General features: G+C 52.5%; 1 protein-coding gene across 1 annotated transcript in view; it reads right to left on the bottom strand.

The window, feature by feature from the left end:
- Window positions 1–3,046: 3,046 nt before the first annotated feature.
- The window catches only part of MYO1A (myosin IA), a 34,597-nt gene continuing 17,001 nt past the window's right edge, over window positions 3,047–20,642 (bottom strand). Inside the window, exons 10-34 of the mRNA XM_064591063.1 lie at window positions 20,436–20,530; window positions 20,141–20,245; window positions 19,887–19,933; window positions 19,680–19,743; window positions 19,165–19,263; window positions 16,834–16,937; window positions 16,571–16,718; window positions 15,977–16,095; window positions 15,812–15,898; window positions 14,360–14,425; window positions 14,092–14,196; window positions 11,432–11,494; window positions 11,025–11,225; window positions 10,629–10,855; window positions 10,068–10,268; window positions 9,736–9,829; window positions 9,173–9,322; window positions 8,993–9,061; window positions 8,490–8,564; window positions 6,698–6,832; window positions 5,899–6,005; window positions 5,370–5,502; window positions 5,100–5,252; window positions 4,795–4,922; window positions 3,047–4,499 (exon numbers count right to left, since the gene is read on the bottom strand). Of these exons, the coding sequence (XP_064447133.1) occupies window positions 4,376–4,499; window positions 4,795–4,922; window positions 5,100–5,252; window positions 5,370–5,502; window positions 5,899–6,005; window positions 6,698–6,832; window positions 8,490–8,564; window positions 8,993–9,061; window positions 9,173–9,322; window positions 9,736–9,829; window positions 10,068–10,268; window positions 10,629–10,855; window positions 11,025–11,225; window positions 11,432–11,494; window positions 14,092–14,196; window positions 14,360–14,425; window positions 15,812–15,898; window positions 15,977–16,095; window positions 16,571–16,718; window positions 16,834–16,937; window positions 19,165–19,263; window positions 19,680–19,743; window positions 19,887–19,933; window positions 20,141–20,245; window positions 20,436–20,530 (2,899 nt within the window). The 3' untranslated portion in view covers window positions 3,047–4,375. The remainder of the gene's footprint in view (window positions 4,500–4,794; window positions 4,923–5,099; window positions 5,253–5,369; window positions 5,503–5,898; window positions 6,006–6,697; window positions 6,833–8,489; window positions 8,565–8,992; window positions 9,062–9,172; window positions 9,323–9,735; window positions 9,830–10,067; window positions 10,269–10,628; window positions 10,856–11,024; window positions 11,226–11,431; window positions 11,495–14,091; window positions 14,197–14,359; window positions 14,426–15,811; window positions 15,899–15,976; window positions 16,096–16,570; window positions 16,719–16,833; window positions 16,938–19,164; window positions 19,264–19,679; window positions 19,744–19,886; window positions 19,934–20,140; window positions 20,246–20,435; window positions 20,531–20,642) is intronic.

Here is a 20,642-nt window from a genome sequence, read left to right as displayed (position 1 = left end):
GAGATTACTTAAAAATAAAAAAATCTAAAAAAAAAAGTTCGGGGCGCCTGGGTGGCTCAGTCGTTAAGCGTCTGCCTTCGGCTTAGGTCACGATCCCAGAGTCCTGGGATCGAGCCCTGCATCGGGCTCCCTGCTCAGCGGGAGGCCTGCTTCTCCCTCTCCCACTCCCCCTGCTTGTGTTCCCTCTCTCGCTGTGTCTCTCTCTGTCAAATAAATAAATAAAATCTTAAAAAAAAAAAATTAAAAAAAAAAAAAGTTCAATCCTGTGCTCCACGACATACAGCTACTGAAGAAGAGCCACAAATTCAGGGTTGGTTGTTTTTTTTTCACTCCAAACCCCCCCTTCGTTTTACTGCACTGGTACGAACTTTGACGGGTGAGGGAGCAGTTAACTCTCCCAGAGCGAGTGGTGGTCCCCTCTCTGAGACACCCGGAGGTTTGGGACCTTGCACTCTTCTCCATCTGGGGTTGTGAGGAGAACCACAGCCGTTGTGTATTTACTACAAAGACTCCCGCTCACCAACGCCTTCCCCAGTCACCCTACTTAAAATGACCACACTTTCACACTCCATATCCCCCTTCTGTTTCTTCTCTTCATCGTTTATTACATCCCATACACTAAATGTTTCACTTATAGCCTGTCTACCCCACCCCCCCACCAGAATGTCCGCATTACAGTGGCAAGGACTTTTGTCTGTTTTGTTTACTATTGGATCCCTAGCTCTATAGTGTTTGGCATATAACAGGTGCTCAATAAAAATTTATTTATACAACAAAAAAGGAAGCCTGAGGCTTCCTTCTTGCATTGCAGCCCACAGTGTGGCTCCTCCATAGAGCCTCTCAAGTGCTGCTAGGGTCCTGAAATGCTTGTCTCCCACTCCACACTGCCAACACCCCACCCACCCTGGGACTTGCGCTGTACTGAGAGGAGTCACTCTGCCTGCACATGGCCCCACGTTCACCCTTGAGTGAGGGCAGCAGCTGGGTCTCAAGGCCCCTTTATTACATGAGAGGCTAGTGGGGCCTCATTTAAAGCCTCCCATTATCCAGGTAATTACAGCGCTGTATGGGCCAACTATGGGCCAGGACCCAGGGTTAGGAGCCTTTGGTGGGATGAGGGGTAGAAGCTGGAGCCTATTTACATGTAAATGGCATGGCAGGTTCATGCCTTTGAGAAGCTCAGGCGCTGATCCTAATTGGATGCAGCCATCTCTTACCTCTTCACTTCCCCCTACCAGTCTGGAGAAGGAAATCCAGGCTAGGCAGGCTGGAGGGAACCAGGGTGGTGGCTTGGTGGGGGGCGGGGGGGGGGAGCAGGAAAAGGAGTGTTAGACCGAGGGCTCAGGACTAAAGCCTCCTGGGTCCCATCTCCGAGGCAGCCTCTCTCCACAGCCCCCACCCCTCCATCCCTGCCTCCGTGCCCTGGCACCAGGGAAGCAGGGCTTCAGCAAAGGTCCACCATGAATAATGTCCTTTGATGATGCAGTATCTCACAGAGGATGGCAGGAGCCAAGGATGGGGGGAGCAAGGGCATGACAGGGAGAACTGATCACCCCTTGATCTCTGGGACTAGCAGAGACTTGAAAGAGCTAATGCTAAACTAAGCCAGGGAAGTGAGGAAGGAGGGAGGCTTTGAAGGGTTGGGGCAGGCCGGGCTTCATCTTGCCCACACGCCGTGTGCAAATGGCATGTGAAGTGCGTGTTGCAGCTCCGGAGCGCCTAGGTGGTTTTCCCTTTGACACTTTCCGTTTGAGCCACATCCTGGACAGCCATCACTGGCCTAGAGGAGCGGGGTCCCTAGCAGGTCCTCCCTCTGGAGCTCCCTCTCTTTGTTGCTGGGGTGGGCTGGGGATGAGGCCAGGAAAATGTGTGTTGAGTTGAGAGGAGATGGCGTTTGTCGGCCGTTCCTGGGGCTGACGAGCGTGTGTTGTGCGTGCGAGATGACCCACATATGTCTACCACATGCACGACTAGGGTGCAACACGGCGACTTCGCCAACGGAGAGGTGCTGTGGGGCTGGGGGGGAGAGGCCAGGCTGTAAAGGACCCGGGGCGGAGACACCAGGAAAGGATGGGAGGGTGGCCGCTTCTGCATCCTGCACAGTCCTGCAGCCAGGCGACAGCTGGGAGCCGGTCCCCAGCAAGGAGCTGGAGGAGCCCCCAGTAAACTGCAGAGCAAATGGGCTGGGCCAGGAAGGCCGGCTTGAGCTGCTGTGAGCTGAGGCATAGAATGGCTCCTCATGGGGACTAGGGGCCTCCAGGCCGGCTTGTGCCCCTCAAAGAAACCACCCAGACTTCAAGAATGCTGGGCTGGCCGCGCAGGGAGGCAGCAGAACCGCAGCTTCTCCCGCCCCGATGGAGCCAATTCAAGCCCTATAGCACAGGTGGGGCAACAGAGCCCCCAGAGGCTTCGGGGGCCTGAAAACGCACACTCCTGGGCCCCAGAAGAGAAGAGAGGCAGAGTTGGAAACACACAGGAGGGAGGGATGGGAGAGTAAGGGAGAGGAACCTCACCCTTCCTCAGACCAGCAGCAGTCCACATGACTGCTGGAGGGAGGACAGGAGGGGGACAGGGACTCCAGCCCTCCCCCCGCTCCCCTCCCCAGTCCAGAGAGCTGACAGTGCCTTCAGCCCTGGGGAAGGAAAGCAGGATGGGGAACAGCAGCTGCATATTCTCCTGAAATTGCTTCTGAAAATGACCAGACACTTCACTGGGAAAGTGACGACAATTTGGGCCCTGGGAGCAGGAGATGAGGCGGAGAGCGGGGGCGGTCAGGCTCTGGTAACCAACCCCCCTGGCCAGACAGGATCTCCTCGGCCTGATTCTGAGAAGTCAAGGATGGGGGGAGCTGTGGGGGGTGGCAGAAGGCTGACTGGGAGCCTGAGCTCCCCTCACTCAGGACACAGCCCCCCCACCCCCCCACCCCCCTCCTGGGAAGAACTGACTCCCTGGGCCCTTCCCCCCCTTCCCCCCTTCCCCCCCCCCCCCAGCAGGGTGTGCAGGAACGCGGGCTGGTGCTCAGAGAGCGACATCAAGCTGCAGGCAACAAGAGAAGCGAGAATCAGGTCTCCCGCCAGCATGATTACCTGGGGCCGTGAGCTGCCTGCAGATGATAGAAACTCTGGAAGCTCGAGGTGGAGGGAAACCCCAGCCTCCAGGCCCAGAGAGCTCAGTGGTAGAGATAGGGAAGAGGCAAGGAAGGTAGGGGTGGTGAAAGGAGGGACAGACCTGCAGAGACAGGAACAAAGGCAGCCATTTGTACGTTCTCACAGAGCACAAATCTACCTTTCACTGCAAACACGGGAGCTGCTTGTTCCCTAAAGTACAGAAAGGGGTGGGAGAGGCTGAGACAAGCAGAGTCTATAAGGAAACAGATATTAAGGGAGAGGGGAGCTATTCAGAGCGTTATACAAAATATTACATATTGATATTAGAGCCCACAGAAAAGGGGACAACGAGATGGTGTGAAACAGTTGAAAATCAAGAAAAAAATAATGGCGATGACACAAGGGTGGGATGACATAGGGGTGGGAGAGTCTGGGTCCGGGAGCCTCCCCCACCCCCCACACCCTCTGCAAGTGCCACCAGCTGCCGGCCCCAGCTGCGGTGCAGTGATTAGCAAGATAACTGTTGGCAGAAGCCTTGCATCTCTGGTGTACAGAAAGGAAGGGGATGCTGGGGGGCAGATGTGGCAGAGCCCAGTGATGAGCTTGGGGATGGAGGGGGCACTGGAACTCTTGGGTGCAGGGGACCCTGCATTCCCCAGCTCACCTCAGCTCACATGAGCCCGCCAGCCTTGGGCCTCTTTTCAGGCTAAATCTCCAAAGGATCCTAGTTTCCGACAAGACAGGGATCCTCACTTCTTCCCTCCAGGGACACACTTAATGAATCAGCCCGTTGGCCACCTGGGACCTGAGTCCCATCGCTGGCTGCCCCACCCCCACCCCAGTCTCTCCAAACCCCGCCAGAGCTCAGCCGGTCAAGGAGCCTGCAGACAATTTCCCTTCTTTTCCATTCTTATTATCTGCATTTGCTAGCTCCAAGGAGCCTGAGGAGGGGAAAGGGGGCGAGGGCAGTCAAAGTACAAGTCCTGTGAGGGTGGGGGAATAGGGACTCACCCACACTGAGCGAATGTTTGGGAAGTCACTTGTTTTATTAGTGGGCAAAGAGGCTGAGGGTTGGGAGGAAGCTAAGTTCTAAGGGAGAGGGGACTGGAAGAGTTTGAGAGAAGAAAGGTCCTCTTCAAGGGTTCTTCAGTCTCTGAGCCCCATCCCCAGGATCAGAGGGGTTGGACAGGAGATCCTTCCACAAACGCCGGTGGACACTGGTCCTGGAGAAGAAGCTGTTGTCCCTGCGTTCGGCCCCCACCTCCTCACTATACAGTCACTTCCAGGCCACGGCCTCCTTTCTTCTTGCAGCTTAGCTTGCCATTTCTACCACCCTCAGGGCCCTGGATGACCTTGACAGCCACACTGCTCTCCTTGAACCTCACTGAGAAACTGGAGGGGGAACAGAAAGAGGGGCAAAGCTAGTACCCCCATCCCCTTACCCCTACTCCTATATTTTCATGATGGCTTCCCCTCCCCTTCTTGAAGGAAGCGCATCTCTCCTCCCCTTGCGTCAGAAGACTCGGGGCCCCAGAGAACTTGGGTGGGGAGACTAAGAAGCACCTCCGAGCCTTGCCCTGACAGAGTGTGCTTCACTTTCCGACTACACGCATTTTCCCGGTCACAATGACCAACAGCTTGGTCACCTGCCCCCAAGCTGGCCCTCACCCCCAGCTCATGGCCTTACTTCTCAGTCACGGCGACTGGAAGCTGCTTCTGTGTGGCCTCCAGCACAGCCCGGTACATTTTGGTTAGCAGTTCAATCACATGTTCACTGACCAGCAGGAAGTCCCCCTTGGAGCCTGCTGATGATATCTTAGGAAGGGGGGAAAGGGTGAGGACAGAATTCAGTTTTCCTCCACAGGAGCAGCCTGAGAGGCTTTGAAGGCCCAGAGCGAGAGGTCTGGGCCCCATCACCTCCAGCCCACCCCAACCCCGTGATGCCCACCACCTTCTCCAGTCCGAGGGCCTGCACCCAGGGGGCTCTTATACCTCACTCAGATGTAAGCTGAAAAGCCCATCCTTGAAGCCAGTGACTGACACCCCGGCCACACTGTCCAGCCCAATGACAGTTTTGGCCTGGGACTTCTTGGTGTCTACAAGAATCACATGCCCTTTGGTCAAGAGAAGAATTCGAGAGGAAGTCTAGGGACAGAAGAGGAAAGTGTGAGGAAAGGCGAGGATAAACCCCCACCCTTCCAGCTACCAGCCCCAAGGCTCTGGCGCAGGCTCTGGGGAGGAGTTCTGGATGCAGGCCTTCACCTTGCCGTTGCCACGATTGACCTTCTTCACGGTCTCTGCCACCAGAACAGGCCCTTCCAGACCACCCGTCAGCTTCTGCAGCTTGGGGTTCCCTTGCAGCCCAATGTAGTCACCGTGGAATGGGATGGGGACACTGAGGACACACAGGAGGTACATGGTGGAGACCAGGTTCTTACCGCTGACCCCCAAGGCCCTGGGCCTCCCCACAGTGAGTTCCCCTCTTAGTCCTCCCATGCCCCTTTCCTCACCCTCCACCATATCCTCTATCTCAGTGGTTCTCAGAATGTGGTCCACGACCAACAGCAGCGTCCCCTGGGGACTTGTTAGAAAGGCAAATTCTTGGGCCCACAGCCCCAGACCTGCCGAATCAGAAACTCTGAGAAAGGGGTGCAGCAATCCGGGTGTTACCAAGCCTGCCAGGTGGTGCTGATGCACACTCAAGTTTGGGAACCACTGCCCTATCCCACCTGGGGGAATCCTCTCTTTGCTCCTGATGAAACTGACTGCGTGAGGTCTGAGGGGCCCTCACCTCTGGGGGTAGGAAGCCTTCTTGCCCTTGAATAGTTCGCTGGCACAGAGCTTCTCCTTCAGGATCTCTACCTGCTTCGGGGACAGCTGATCCCGGAATTTCTTGCACTGTGAGGGGGAGGGGCAGGGGCTAAGCTCCCGGAGGCAGGGGGCAGGACTGGGGAGGGGGGTGGGGGGAACACTGAGAGGTGGAGAAGAGGAGAGACAGCAGATAGAACAGGCTCTAGGCACTTCAGAGAGGCCAGGGGCTGCAGGAGCCCTGGGGCCTGAGGGACTCCGGGGGAGAGGGATGGAAACAATCAAATGCCAGCCCTAGGAGGGAGGGCTGTATGCCCAGCACACAGCGCAAGGCCTAGTCTAGACAGGTGTTCAATAAGTATTTCCCGAACGGAAGAACACTGCTGAGTGAAATAAGCCAGACATAGAAGGACAAATGTATGATTCTACTTATATGAGGCCCCTAGCACAAATTCACCGAGAAAGTAGGGGATGCGTTCCAGGGCCTGGAGGAGTGGAGAACGGGGAGTCACTGCTTCATGTGTACGGAGTGTCAGTTTGGGGTGATGAAACGAAGTACGGAGATGGATGGTGGTGATGCTCTCGCAACAATGTGAGTGTGCTTAATGCCGCCGCACTGTCTACTTTAAAATGGTTAAAATGACCAATTTTGTTATGTATGCTTTTCCACAATAAAAAAAAATGAAAAAAAAAAAAAAGTGGAAGAGGGAGGCAGGAGAGGAACATCAGAGGGAGGAGGAGAGAAAGAGAAATGAGAGGCGCGGTCCCCGGGCCTGCCTCACCTTCCAGCGGTAGAAGAGCTGCCGCAGCTCCTGGTTAGCTGTGTGGAAGCATCTGTAAGGTGCGGCCGGCCACGTTTTGTCCAGGATGTTGGTAGACGGCAAACTGTCCTTCAGCCCCAGCAGGAACTTCTGTGTCTAGATGGGGAAGGGGCGGGATTGGGAGTGGACCAATGAGAAGAAAGTCCTCCCAAGAGGCAAACTCTCCTCCAGATCCTGCCACTAAAAAGGAGGGAGGCCACCCAGAGTGAGAAGCACCAAGTGGAGCAAGGAGATGGAAGGGAGTCCTCTCCCGGATCTCTTTTGGTGTCAAGTGTAGGCTGGAGGCTGGCCAGTAAAAGTATGAAGGGAGGGAAGGGTTAGTTCCAAGCAGAGACCTGCTGCCCAGGGTAGTGAGGTGAGAGGAACCAAGGTGAAAACTGGCCTCGAAAGTTCGCTCCTGTAGCTTCCTATTGTCTGGGTTCACAATTGCTTACCGCCGGCTGCCTCTGCAGGGGCCGTCTCCCCTCCTCTCTGATCAGTCAAGCCCAAGACCTCCACCTGGCATTCAAGGTCTGCCACACAGAGCCCAGCCTCATGCCACAGGATCCCCTGCACTATCCTGGCACACCTCTCAGACAGGACTCCTCGTCACGCCCTCTGCCAGCCCATGCATCATCACTCTGTGCCTTAGCCCACCCTGCTCTCAACTCAGCTCCGCCCACTCAGATTCTACTACCATCCTTTGAGATGCACCTCCATACCTAAGAAGACTAACATTAATTAGATACACTCATCCACCAGCAATGCATGCTCAAATTTCTCCTAATGTCCTTTATAAACTTCTAAAAATGTCCTTTTTAAAAGCTTTGCTTTTATTTTTCCTGTTCTAGGATCCAATCAAGTTTCACCCATGGCATCTGTTTAGTCTCTCCCAATCTAGAACAAGGATTCTCAAGTCTTTATATCCCAGGGAGCACCCAGCACCCTGTTTGTTTGTGGGGTAGAATTATTGAAGATATAGAAAATGGCTTGATTTTGGGGTACCCGGATGGCTCAGTCGGTTAAGCAGCCAACTCTTGATTTCGGCTCAGGGTCTTGAGATCGAGCCCCACCTTGGGCTCCACACCCAGCCTGGAGTCTGCTTCAGGATTCTCTCTCTCCCTCTGTCTCTTCCCCACCCCCTTCCACCTCGCTCACTCATGCTCTCTTTTTCTAAAATAAATGAATCTTTTTTTAAAAAATGGCTTGATTTTGAGCACTTCTAAGTTTTGGGAATTTTTCTGAAAACTTTTTACTAAGACATTAGGTTAGAAAAATTAAAATAGAAAAAGGCAGTGCACTCAGTTTTGGACTCGCTTGCTATGGTTTCAGAAGAGAGATAGGATTCCTCCACCTTCACCCGAACCCTAAAATGGATCTTGGAAGGCTGAGTTAGTTAGCGCTATGTGTGTCCTCACAGTGCTTTTGCACTGTTGTTAACCATCCGGCCCATGTCTTCCTGAGCCTATTCGCCACAGACCAGTCAGTGAGTGTGCTGGGAGCCCTTCCGGCCACCACTTTGCCTGCAGTGTCTGCTCAGGCCAGAATGCCCTCCCATTCTGCCCCTGGGCCCTGGGACACTGAAGCCTGCTCCCTGCAGGCTGCTGCCCCACTCCCTTTTATCCCTGGACTTCATCGTCAAGTACAAGCAGATCGAAGAAGCCCTTGGGGGGAAAGTCTTGGGTCACCTCTTCTCAAACACTTCATCTTCCTTTTCCAAACCTGTCCCTCCCTCCTCAACCCCCACCTTCCACCCTCAACCCCCACCACTTACTATGCTCTTGTAGATGAAATTTGCCAAGGTGAGGGAAGCTGCTGACCGGAAGTACTTTCGATAATCCTTGCGGGCCTGGCAGGGACAGACGAGAAAGCAGGCAAAGTAAAGATAGACAGTTAGACCTAAAAGACAACAGATCGAGAAGAGGTTCTACTATTTCTCACCCACACAAAGAACACAGTAAGCTAAAGAGCTGACACTGTGCTAGGAGCGAGTAAAGGCAGATGAGATGGCAGAGAGGAGGGCCCTCCAAGCAGCAAGCAGAGCTCTGTTGCCAGGTCGGAGACACACCCAGGCACATGCACACATCTCCCCGGCGTGCATCCACACTCCCGGACACACACCAGCAGACCCAGAAACACACGCAGACACGCCATCACGCCACGGGAGGTCCCGCTTTCTGCTACTCTTTCCTCCCCACTGCCGACACACTCCGGGAAAAACCATGTGGCGGAAGGACCCAGGAGTCAGGAGGAAGCCCCGCTGCCCTCCCCCGTTACCTTCCACCCTCGCACAAAAGCCTGGATCAGCAATGCTGACGCCTTTATCTTCCCGTAATGTTTCTTTTGCTGCAGAAAACAATAGGCCTGTTAGGAAAAAACCCCATCTCCTGAACCACCTCTCCCGCTTCCCAGTCTCCTATTAGAGCGAGGAGGTGGGACTTGGGGGGTAACTGGTACCACGTTGCCCCGAAACCAGGCGGAGATGATGATCTGGCTCTTGCGTATCAGCTGGTAGTGGGTGCGGCAGCGCCAGCCCCGGTAGGTCTTCTGTATGAGCGTGGCCAGCTGCTGCAGTCTCAGGCGCCGCTGCTCTTCCAGGTGGAACAGCTGTGGAGAGTGGAAGGAGGGGCGGAACGGCTGGCCTGGGGGAACCCGGGCAACGGGCCTTCCCAGCCAGTGTCGTACTCATTCCTTTGTCTTAGCACCTGCACTCACTCCATGGGCACCTACTGAACTCTAACTCTGTCACGGGCCTGTGCTAGGTTTGGACACTCAGACACGAGTGGCGCATGCCTGGGACCCTCAGGCGTCCCGCTCCAGCTAGAGGCACTCAGCATGGGCCGTGCAGGGAGCCCAAGGATTCAGGTCCCGGGGATAAAGTCCCTGGCGAGAGCAGACTGCCTCACCCACCATCCACCCCCAGTTACAGATGCTCCTCTCTGCCCCAGCCTCTCACTCGTGGGCTCTCCAACCCGTCTACCTCCCACCTGCGCCAAACACAAGTGCTCCCTCCAACTCACAGTCCTGGGGCTTCTGATGAAGATCTTCGTCTTCCCAAAGACCAGCTCCTCTGAGGACAAGCTTAGCTCCTCCACAACCTTCTTGACCCCCTCCCTACAGGAACAGATGGAGAAAGCTGCCCAGGGGCATCCCAGGGAAGGGTCTTCTTTCAACTTTCCCCAACTTCTTCTACGCAGAGAAGGGTTCAGGGCTTGCACAGACTTCAGAGCCTCTGAAAAGTGAGCTTTCATTTCACCAAGTATCCATTCACAGAGCTTTGGGGATTTACATGACACTGCTCTCTCCCCGGCCCAGATGGTCCCTGCTCCCCTGTCTCCCCCAGGAGTCTTACCGGTCTCCCCCATTCCAGCGAGGCCACGTGCTCCAGCTTAGCAATTGGTACCTTTTCAGGAAGGGCCCATACCTCTGGCGGTAGGCATAGCCCGCCCGTCGCACCCGCACGTTCTCTAGCAGTCCCAGGTACCGAGTCTGGATGGCCACCAGCTCCGACGAGAACTGACCTCGCTGCTGATGCTCATTGGGCTTTATACACCTTGGGGTGGAGGGGTGCAAGGCACAGGCCTCAGGAGCTTCACCTTTGCAAGTATGACCCATCCTGGTCTCCATAACCCTATTCCGCGCACGGTCCCCTGGGTAGAAACATTTCAGAGGAAGTGAACACGCTGGCCTTCCCAGCTTCACTCACTGTAGCATGGTCCCTATCAAAGTCTGATGCTCTCCCTGCTACAGGACTCTCAGCAACTCATCTGGCTTTGTTTTTTATGAGGAAAGGGCCTCGGATACTCCTATTCCAGAGACACCCCCCCCCCCCCACAAAAGACAAGGTCTATAGTGCACGAACACTGCATGTTCATCATATACGCTGCATTTCCCTATATGCCTGGCGTGTCACCTGATGTAGTTGGGGTTTTTGGAATACAGGTTCTTCATGAGTATGGCCACAGAACTCTTGAACTGAGCCCCAGCAGTCGGGGGGCGTTTGAGAGATGCCTGCTTGGGATCTCCCTCAGGGAACAAGGACCGAAGGAGGGGGTGCCGGGCCTTCCACATGGCCTGGGACAAGTCCCGGAAGAGTAGGTCATTGTTCTTATCAATGAAGCTGTTCACGTTGTAAGTCACCTGTAGAGAAACAGCTGTTGGTCTGGAGGGCCCGTGACCCTGTCCCAGCACTTGGTGCTCCCAGTCTCAGCGTGAAGTGTTCCCAGATCTCATCACCCCACAGTTTCTCCCCCATTGCCTTCCACCCACGCCCAGCCCTAGTCTCTACCCTTCAGCCCTGCCATGTCACCTTGCCCGCATAGTGGCAGATACGGAAGCTGCTGAGGCCCATGGTGTAGTCATACTGGTGCTGGGCATTCTGGGTGACTTTGCTCTCATAGTGATTGTGCTTGGAGAAGAGCTGGTTCAGCTTCGCTAGGAAGGTGGTGTCACTGACCACCCCAGGCCGTAGGCACTCCTCGTCCAGCATGGCCAGGATGCCTCGCTGATTCTGGTCAGGGAAACAAGATCAGCCCAACCTAGCCAGGTCCTCCAACATGTCCACATTCTCACTGCTGTCCCTCTGCCGCTCACTCTTTGTCCTCTTTACCATCCTTACCAAGTGGGGCAGAGGGAGGAGGGTGGGAGAGACAGGGCAAGGATATCTAGGCAGTCTGGAAGAGGAAGGAGGTCTCAAATGAGAGAAGGATAACTCACATGCTCAATGAGGTTGCAGATAATGCCATTATCAAAGTAGTCCACCTTTGTCCATGGTATGCCCTGGCAAGAAGAGATGTGACAGGTCACAGGAGCAGGTCCAAGACCTCATGGGGCTCAGCTTCCCTTTCACCCACCCCACAAAGGACTCAGAAAGCCCTGTAGTTAAGAGGGGTGCTTGCTGTGGTTTTTGTTTAGGTCCCATTCCCTCCAAGGTTGATGGAGAATTTGTGGCGTGGGTGGCTAGACACATGGGAGGACCCAAAGCAGCTGTGAGGAAGGGGGAGATGCTGCAGAGAGCCCTGTAGGTAGCTGTGGGGTGGAGACAGAAGTGTGATATGTTGAGTAAAGGCTGCAATAGGGATTACCCCACTGTGGGAGTAGGGAAGCATCCCTGAGGATGTGGAAGAGCAAATGGCCACACTGCTCTCATGACCTATAAAACCAAAGCACATGAGCCCACCTCATCAAACAATAGACCTACCTTGATACATCTTCAAAGACCTACATCAGTGCTTCTCAAATTTGCATCACAGTCATCTGGAGGGCTTGGGAAAACAGACTGCTGGGCCCCACCCACAGGCTTTCTGATGTAGCATGGACTGGACAGAGCCCCCAGGAATCTGCCTTTCTAACACCTTCCTGGGGGATGCTGATGCTACTAGTTTGAGAACCACTAATCTACCTGATACTTTGGGATTGTATAGTTTTTGTTTTTTTTAAAGCAAGAATGGGGGCACCTGGGTGGCTCAGTCAGCTAAGCTTTTTTTTTTTTTTTTAAAGATTTTATTTATTTATTTGAGAGAGAATGAGAGAGAGCACATGAGAGGGGGGAGGGTCAGAGGGAGAAGCAGACTCCCTGCTGAGCAGGGAGCCTGATGCGGGACTCAATCCAGGGACTCCAGGATCATGACCTGAGCCGAAGGCAGTCGCTTAACCAACTGAGCCACCCAGGCACCCTCAGCTAAGCTTCTGACTCTTGGTTTCAGCTCAGGTCCTGATCACCGGGTAATTGGTTCTGTGCTCAGCATGGAGTCTGCTCAAGATTCTCTCTCCCTCTGCCCTCCCTCCCCTGCACACATGTGTGTGCGCACTCTCTCTCTCTCTCAAATAAATAAATCTTTTTTTAAAAAGATTTTATTTATTTATTTGAGAGAGAGAGAAAGTGAGAGCATGAGTAGGGCAGAGGGAGAAGGAGAAGCAGACTCCCTGCCAAGCAGGCAGCCCAATGTGGGGCTCGATCCTAGGACCCTGGGATCATGACCTGAGCCAAAGGCAGACACTCAACCGACTGAGCCCCCCAGTCACTCCAATAAATAAATCTTTTTTAAAAAAGGCAAGAATGATACAGAAGAAGACCCAAAGATAATTGTTCCCCACTTTAGGGCTAGCTGCAGGCGGATAGCTCCTGGTCCCACCCAAGGGCCAGCCCTCCCAGGCTCAGGCCATTCCCAGGTGTGGGGATGTGGCTGGGGAGCACAAGCCTCTCTCTCTCTTTAGGGATCTTTAGGAAATTGCAGATCTTTAGGGAACGCAGAGTGGAATTAAGTAGAGTTGTCCTCCTACTTCATCCCCGATATACCTTCCCCAACTAGTTAAATGAAGTATGATATCCTTACAATCCTATGTAGCTATAAAGATGCTTCTTTATATACCGATATGGAAAGATCTCTTATTAACTGATGAAAGCAAGATGTAGAGCAGAGTGTATGCACTGCCACTTGAATAAATTCTGTGGGAAAACGTAATTATAGATTTGCTTGATTACACATAAAAGACCTCTGAAAAGGGCCCCTTCATTTGCCTCTAGATGGGAGGAGTACTAGGAGGCTGGGGACAGGCTGGGAGGGAACCCTTCTTTATACGCTTTTTAAAGTTTTTTGAATTTTGAAGCATGGGAATGTGTTCTCTATTTGATCATTAAATTTTTAAAATAAAAATATACAAAACAACTAAAAAACAAAAACCTTTCCCACACATTATGACTGCATTGCCTGAAATTCTGCCACAGCAGATTCCTGAGGGCTCACAGGCAGCATCCCTGGGAGGGTTTTGATGAGTGAGACTGTGAGCCATTCACACTTTGGGGTGGATTAGCTCAATCAGATAGCTTTTCTAACACCTAGCCATAGAAACAAGGGTTCTCGCCAAACAGGGGAAGGAGTGTGGAAATGTTGAGCCATGGGGCACTTCTGGGGAGGAAATCTGGGATGAGGGTGCCACAAAAGGGGACCGTGACATCGGCCAGGGCCTGAGGAGACAAAGAATTCTGAGACGTTAGAGAAGAGCATCAAAAGGGATGTGGTAGGGTGACGAGGCCAGGAGAAATGTCCCTTCTAAATCTGGTTCACAGTGCGCTGCAGGCCACACACAGCTGTCCCCCCACCCTTGTGAGGTCTCCCCGCCACACACACACCCTTCCATCGGTCTACCCCTTCCTTGCGTGGCCTGGGGTGGGAGCAGGGGGCCTGGGGGCTGGAGAGCAAAGACCAGGGCTTCTTGGGAAGGCTGGACTGTTCACCTGGGCAAGGGAAACTTTTTGTGCTTTGTGTTCCCATCTGGGGACAAGTAAGAGGAAATTGTGATGGAGAGAAAGGACAGATCGGGCATGTGCCCAGAAGCAATTTCCAAGAGGGTAGGTGGGGGAAGGCTGAGCGCACCTCTCTCTCATATTCTTCTTGCTCCTCTTTCAGCGTCACCTCGATGAACACCTGCTGCAGCTTCTCGTTGCAATAGTTGATCACAAACTGCTCAAAGCTATTATCCTGAGGGAGGGGACCCGGGGCAGAGAAGGGGCAGCTCAGCCCAAATCTCTTCCTGCCTCTCAGCCCTACACCTTCCCTCTCCCAACCCGCCCCCCTACCGCCTTTGAGCCTACATGCCCCAACCCTAGGGAAGCAGGGTGCTGCAGGTGGATGAAGCTCTCACCTCTAGAATTTCAAAGCCGTAGATATCCAGGACCCCCATTACCTTCTTCTTCTCCCCAGTGCCCACCTGAAGAGGAGGAAAAGATAAATCTGAGGACGGGCCTCCTCTGCATACCAGGCCAGGCCCTTCTCGGGTGGAGGTGACCGGAGCAGAGGGCAAACAGAACTCTGGTGAGCTTGACCATGCTGGGAAAGAACTGTCGTGAACTCCTTCCTCCTCTACATGCTAGAGGACAAGCAGAGGGAGGGAGGGAGAAGGGAGATGTGAACAGATTCCAGGCTGGTGCTCCGATGGAACGAGGTAGGAAGACATTAAGATCCTCTCAGGAAAATAATCATCTCTTAGATTTGTAGAGCATTTTACAAAAAATTCTACGCTCTTACTTCATTAAGCCTCACAATAACCCTAGAAGGTGTGATTATTCCCATTTTACAGATGAACAAATCAAATTTCAAAAGGGCTAAGCACTTATCCAAACCTAGATTCAAATCCTATTTTCCCCTGCTGTCTTTCAGTAATAGCTTCTGAATTGATGGCATTTTCATGTACAAAAATTTTGAACAATAGCTCCATTTTGATCTAACTCACATTCCATAAAATTTACCCTTCAAAGGTGTACGATTCAGTGGGTTTTTTCCAGTATATTCAAAAGGTGTATGACTATCACCACTACCTAATTCCAGAGCATTTTCATCATCCCCAAAAGAAATCTTGTACCCATACCCATTAGCAGACACTCCCCCTGCCCCTCCCCCGACCCCAAGCCCCTGTTAACCATTAATCTACTTCCCATCTCCATGGATTTGCCTATTCCGGACATTTCATATAAATGGAATCATACAAAATGTGGCCTTTTGTGTCTGGCTTCTTCCACTTGAATGTTTTCAAGATTTGTCCAAGCTGAGCATGAATCAGTACTTCGTTCCCTCTTATGGCCAAATAGTACCCCATTGTATGAATATACCACATTTTGTTTATCCTTTCACCAACTGATGGACATTTGAGTCGTTTCCACTTTTTGGCTAGTATGAATAATGTCTCTCTGAACTTTTGGGTACAGGTTTTTATGTGGACATTTGTTTTCAAATCTCTTGGATATATATCTGGGAGTGGAATTTCTGGTTATATGGTAACCATGTACGTAATTTTATCCAATCCTCACTAAGCCCTGTGAAGCAGGTAGGCATGAATGTCCAATTTTCCAAATCAGGAAACTGAGGCTCAGAATCTCTGTGAAATGAAAAGGCCACACAGCTGGTAAGTAGGGGATCCAGAGAGTCAAACTCAAAAACCAGAGATGTTTCCACAACGACACACTATTGGAAGGAACTGAACCCTACCCTTCATCCTTCTTCCTCTGCTCATCTCAGAACCCAAAGTACGGGGATGGTGACCAGGGCAAGAAAGGTGATGCAGACAGGAGAGAGTTGGGGGAGGAGAGCCATCTCTCACCTTGATACTCTCATTGATTCGATTCACTATCCAGTTGAAAAGGCGGCTGTAGATGTTCTTGGCCAGAGCATCGCGAGCATACTGAGCCTGTAGGGCAGGGCCAGCTGGTTAGGATGGCAGCCACAGAAGAGTCCCCAAGTCAGCCTCCTCCCATAGAGCCTTTACCTGAATGACATTCAGTGCAGTGACCACCTTTTCTTTGGCTGTTTTCATGGTCCTTGAGCACAAAGCTTTCTCTAGTTCCTCTGAATTCAAACCTATCATTTCCCCAATCTCCTGAATACCTGGAGTGAGGAGGAAACACAACATGGCCTGAAAGAGGGCTTTCCTCCTGGGGAGGGAGGGCTGAGAATTGACACTGCTAGGAGATGGGTGTCCCTGGGTCTTGCTGGGGATGTCCTTACAGCCCATCCAGGACATGGCCCAGGAGGAATCTCTTGGCGGGGAGGAGGAGGAGAGAGGGAGCTCTGGACACTTTGAATGCATTATCTACTTTAATAGGAGAATCTCCTGAAATTCTTTGTAAAGGCTCCACTGAGATTCAGAGAGGTCCCAGAATCTAGGTCTATCAAACTTCATAACCTCATTCCAAAATGTCTCACTGGGAATTCTCCATGGGTGTGTTTGGGGAAGAACTCGGGAATGGGCTGAGTAGGACTGAATCAGAGTGGAGTCAGTTACACAGGAGATGGTGGAAGAACAGGAATTGTAGTAGGAGACTGAGGAGCAGCTTGGGGGCACCAACAGGGCGGTGCAGACCTCTCCCATCCCGGATGCCACTTGCTGATATCCCATTGGCCTGGAACTCGTCTGCCAGCTCCACGTTCCCCAGCTTCAGCACGAGGGCCGTCACCTCGAGCACCTGTTGAATCTCCTCCTCCGAGAAACCAATCACAGTCATTGCACTCTTGAGGAGAGAGCAGAAATCAGAAGCTGAACAGTGGTGCTAGTTCAAAGCCTCCCTTCTCAAAGCCAAAGCCTGGGCTCAAAGGATGACCTAATGGCCCACCCTGGGCACCCACCTGTACAGCCTTGAAGTTGGAGGCGTCATCCATGCCGTCAACTCTGGACACTTTCTGGTTTAGGAAGGCATAGCCACTTGCGTCCCGCTCAAGCTTCAGGGCCTCTGGGAGGGCCAGTGTGAGGGAAGAGGTTTAGTACGCAGGCTCTCACGAGTCCTCTGGCCTTGACTCTCACAGCCCCTGCCCCAGCTTGGTTTACTCATTAATTCAAAGGAGCCATTTTTGTTTTAGGCTCTTCCCCTGCCTCCTTTGTTTGGGGATCATGAATTCCCATGATGATAGACTAAATTTTTAAGCAGTATTTAGGGTTTGGGTGTTCTTTTTTTTTTTTAAGATTTTATTTATTTATTTAATTGACACAGAGAGAGAAAGAGACAGTGAGAGAGGGAACACAAGCAGGGGGAGTGGGAGAGGGAGAAGCAGGTTTCCCACTGAGCAGGGAGCCCGATGTGGGGCTCGATCCCAGGACCCTGGGATCATGACGTGAGCCGAAGGCAGTCGCTTAACCAACTGAGCCACTCAGGCACCCCGGGTTTGGGTGTTCTTAATTGTTGGGTTTCTTTCCAACTCTTATGAAAGAAAAATCTCATTCCACTCCTCGTCCCACCCTCAGGGTTCTAAACAATGAAAACAAACAAGCAAACTATCTGTCCTGCTCAGTTCTCAGTGGCTCTGAGAGGACAAAGGTGAGGAAAGAAGGGCGAGCACATATCTCCCACCCACCCTGAGCCTCAACACCTCACCCTTGGCCAGGGTTGGCCCATTCATTGTTCGTTCACTAAGTACCAACAAAGTGGCAGGTGCTATGTTCCCCAACCCTGACCCCTCTTCTGAAAGCTTTTCTCTGACGTTGTGGGGCTGAGCCAAAAGGCTCTCTTGTGTTCCCCCCATGGTGAATCTCTATCCCAGCCCATAACACACGGGCTAGGTTTTGTTTTTTTCTATCTCTCCCACAAATGAACAACTCGTGTGTTGGGACTGTTTTTCATCTTCATATCCTGTGTGCCTGGCTGGCATATAAAAACTTTTTTTCTTTTTAATAAATGAATCAAGAGAATGGCTGAAGCTGTTCACCTGAGATGGGAAGGAGTAGGTTAAGCATAGAGCTTGAGGGATATCAATGATCTGTTATTCACATGATCTGATAATCAGGGAATGGCCCTCAAACTAGAGTGTAATGGCAGCTTCCCCTGAGACACAAATTTTGAAGCAGGAACCTGCTAAAGAGGGGTGTCTGGACAAAGAATGAGTCAGAAAGGCCCTGGGGTGATGACACCAGGGAGGCCTTGCTCAGACTTAGCTTAAATCAATGGGTGACAGAATCAACCAGAACAACATACTAGTACCTATGATTCAGACAAACTGAGAACAACCAAGACTACTGAGCCAGGAAGGAATAATGAGAGTTGCAGGGGCTCTTGAACCATGGAGATCCCCCAGGAGGGGAAAGGAAAGGGGCACAAGTCCAGTGGAAAACAACCAGAAACCAAAAGGACAGGTCCTTGGGGGCCAGATACCCACAGTGCTCACAGCTAGAGGCAGGATTGGGAGGCAAACTCTGGCAAGGCCTGAAGTCACACCAGACTCCACAGTGATGCCCACCCAGAGCCACCTCGGGCCCACTCCAGGGCTCTCTGGGACAAGGCAGAGTGCTCCATGACTTTGCTCCTACAGCCACTGGCACAGGCCTGTTGGCACCAATCACACTGTATTTTGCAGTGTTTCCATTCACGTATCTGCCATCCCTAGAAGACCATAAGTTCTCCAGGACAGGGTCCATGTCATCTTACTCAACTCTGCATCGCTAGAGGCCAGCACAATGTTCGATCATAGTAGGTGTTCAAGAGATGTTTGATGAATGAATAAGTGGAACCTCCATAAAACCATCTAAGAAAAGTGAATCAAGGACAGGGCCTGGGTGAGGCAGATGTAGACCCAGAACAACTTCAACTACTGCTCATCAAACATTCTTGAACACTTAGAATATCCTGTTGGATTTTCTGCTGAGCTATCGATAAAGTCCCTTAAATTGAAGATAGGAAAGAATGATAGATGGAAATAAGTGTTCCATTTTTGAAGCTAGCCTGGGGAAGGAGGAACCCAAGCAGGACAGAGGAATAAGAGCAGGTCAAGAGGCCAGAAGATTTATTCCTAGCAATACAATCCCAGAAAAAGAAGAGAACACAGAGGTTGGGGAATTGTTCCCAACAATGAGTGGATGAGATTCAGAGTGAGAAATGCAGAAAGAAGAAGCCTGAGGGCTACAGGGGCCCAGAGGAGACTGAATGGAGGTTGGGGATCTTCTGCCATGTGTCTGGGACAGGCACATACTCAGCAGGTGGGCTTCTGCACCGGCCAGCAACTGATAGAAGATGTGGAAGTTCCTTTCTCCTTCAAGCTGCTTCACCACTCGGGATTTCTCCAGCAGATCTGGCAGGGAATTAGAAAATAACATCCTGAGGGGCAGGGAGACACCAAAGCTTCCCTCTAAGTCTGCTCCCAGGGCTTGGGCAGTCTCCTGGTAGCCTACTATTCCTTCCTATGGTAGTAAATCAGCAGAAAGGGACACCGTGGGACAGGAAGGAGGGAGAGGTGGTGAGCAGAATGGGGAGACACTTTCGGGGTGCCTGGGTGTCTCAGTCAGGTTAAGCGGCTGCCTTTGACTCAGGTCATGATCCCAGGGTCCTGGGATCAAGACCCTGCGTTGGGCTCCCTGCTCAGCAGAGAATCTACTTCTCCCTCTCCCTCTGCCCCTCCCCCCTGCTTGTGCACATGCGCTCTCTCTCTCTCAAATAAGTAAATAAAATCTTAAAAAAAGAAAAAACAAAGAATGGGGAGACACATACAGTTTGTGATGACGCCACCGAGGGGGGACCCCTTGAAGTCGAACTCAATGTCCATGTATTTTCCCTTCAGAGACCAGAGGGAGAGAGAGAGAGAGAGACTTTGCTTCCTCCTCTTCTCACCGCCCTGCCCAGCAGGGGTCTGTGCCCCATTCCTCCTTCTCAAGCCCCCACACCCTCTCCTCCCAGGCCAGGGAGATGGTCACTCACAAATCGAGAGGAGTTGTTGTTGCGGATGGTCTTGGCATTGCCAAAAGCTGCAGAGATGGGGAGAGGGAGGTGAGGAGACTGAGGGGAGAAGAGGGGCTCTGGAGAAGGGGAAGGAGGAAGGTCTTCCAGCCATCATGCCAATCTCAGATTTTTCAGGCTGAACGAAAACAGGGTAAGAGGGTGTAGGGCTGAGTGTCTCTGGGGCCAGTCGGGTGGGGTGGGGGTGCAGAGGAGGTAGAGACTGGAATCCTCACCCTCCAGCACTGGGTTTGACTGAAGCAGCTGCTCCTTTACAGAGTTCACCTGCTCTCCTTCCCCACAGACAGCGGCCACATAAGACATCACCAGCTTACTAGCCTCTGTGTAAGAGAAACCATCACGTGGATCCCTCCGCCCTTAACTCCCCTTAAGTCCAGCACCTCCCATCCCTCAGAAGCAGAAAAACCGGGGAGAAATTTCTGGGGTGGGGGCAGGACCAGCCTGGCTTGGGAAGAGAGGAGGGGGTGGCTCCAGCAGTGACCCCACGGCCCCCCCCAGCAGGTGCCTCACCAGTCTTGCCGGCTCCACTCTCGCCTGTTATGAGGATGCACTGGTCTTGGTCTCGGTCCCTTAGTGACTGATACGCCATGTTTGCCAAAGCATAGCTTGGAGGGGAGGAAGCAGGTGATGACTAAGGTGGGGCTAATCCAAGACATCATCTTTCACTCCATCTCCGGCCCCCAGAGTCATCCGCCCTCCTTGGACTAGACTGAGGCA

Source organism: Mirounga angustirostris, unplaced genomic scaffold (assembly GCF_029215605.1).
Source record: "Mirounga angustirostris isolate CCGP_5_RB_7025 unplaced genomic scaffold, mMirAng1.0.hap1 SCAF_5, whole genome shotgun sequence".
In the NCBI taxonomy this organism is placed as follows: Eukaryota; Metazoa; Chordata; class Mammalia; order Carnivora; family Phocidae; genus Mirounga; species Mirounga angustirostris.
The sequence above is the reverse complement of the archived record's forward strand: the minus strand, read 5'-3'. Positions and strand labels throughout refer to the sequence as shown.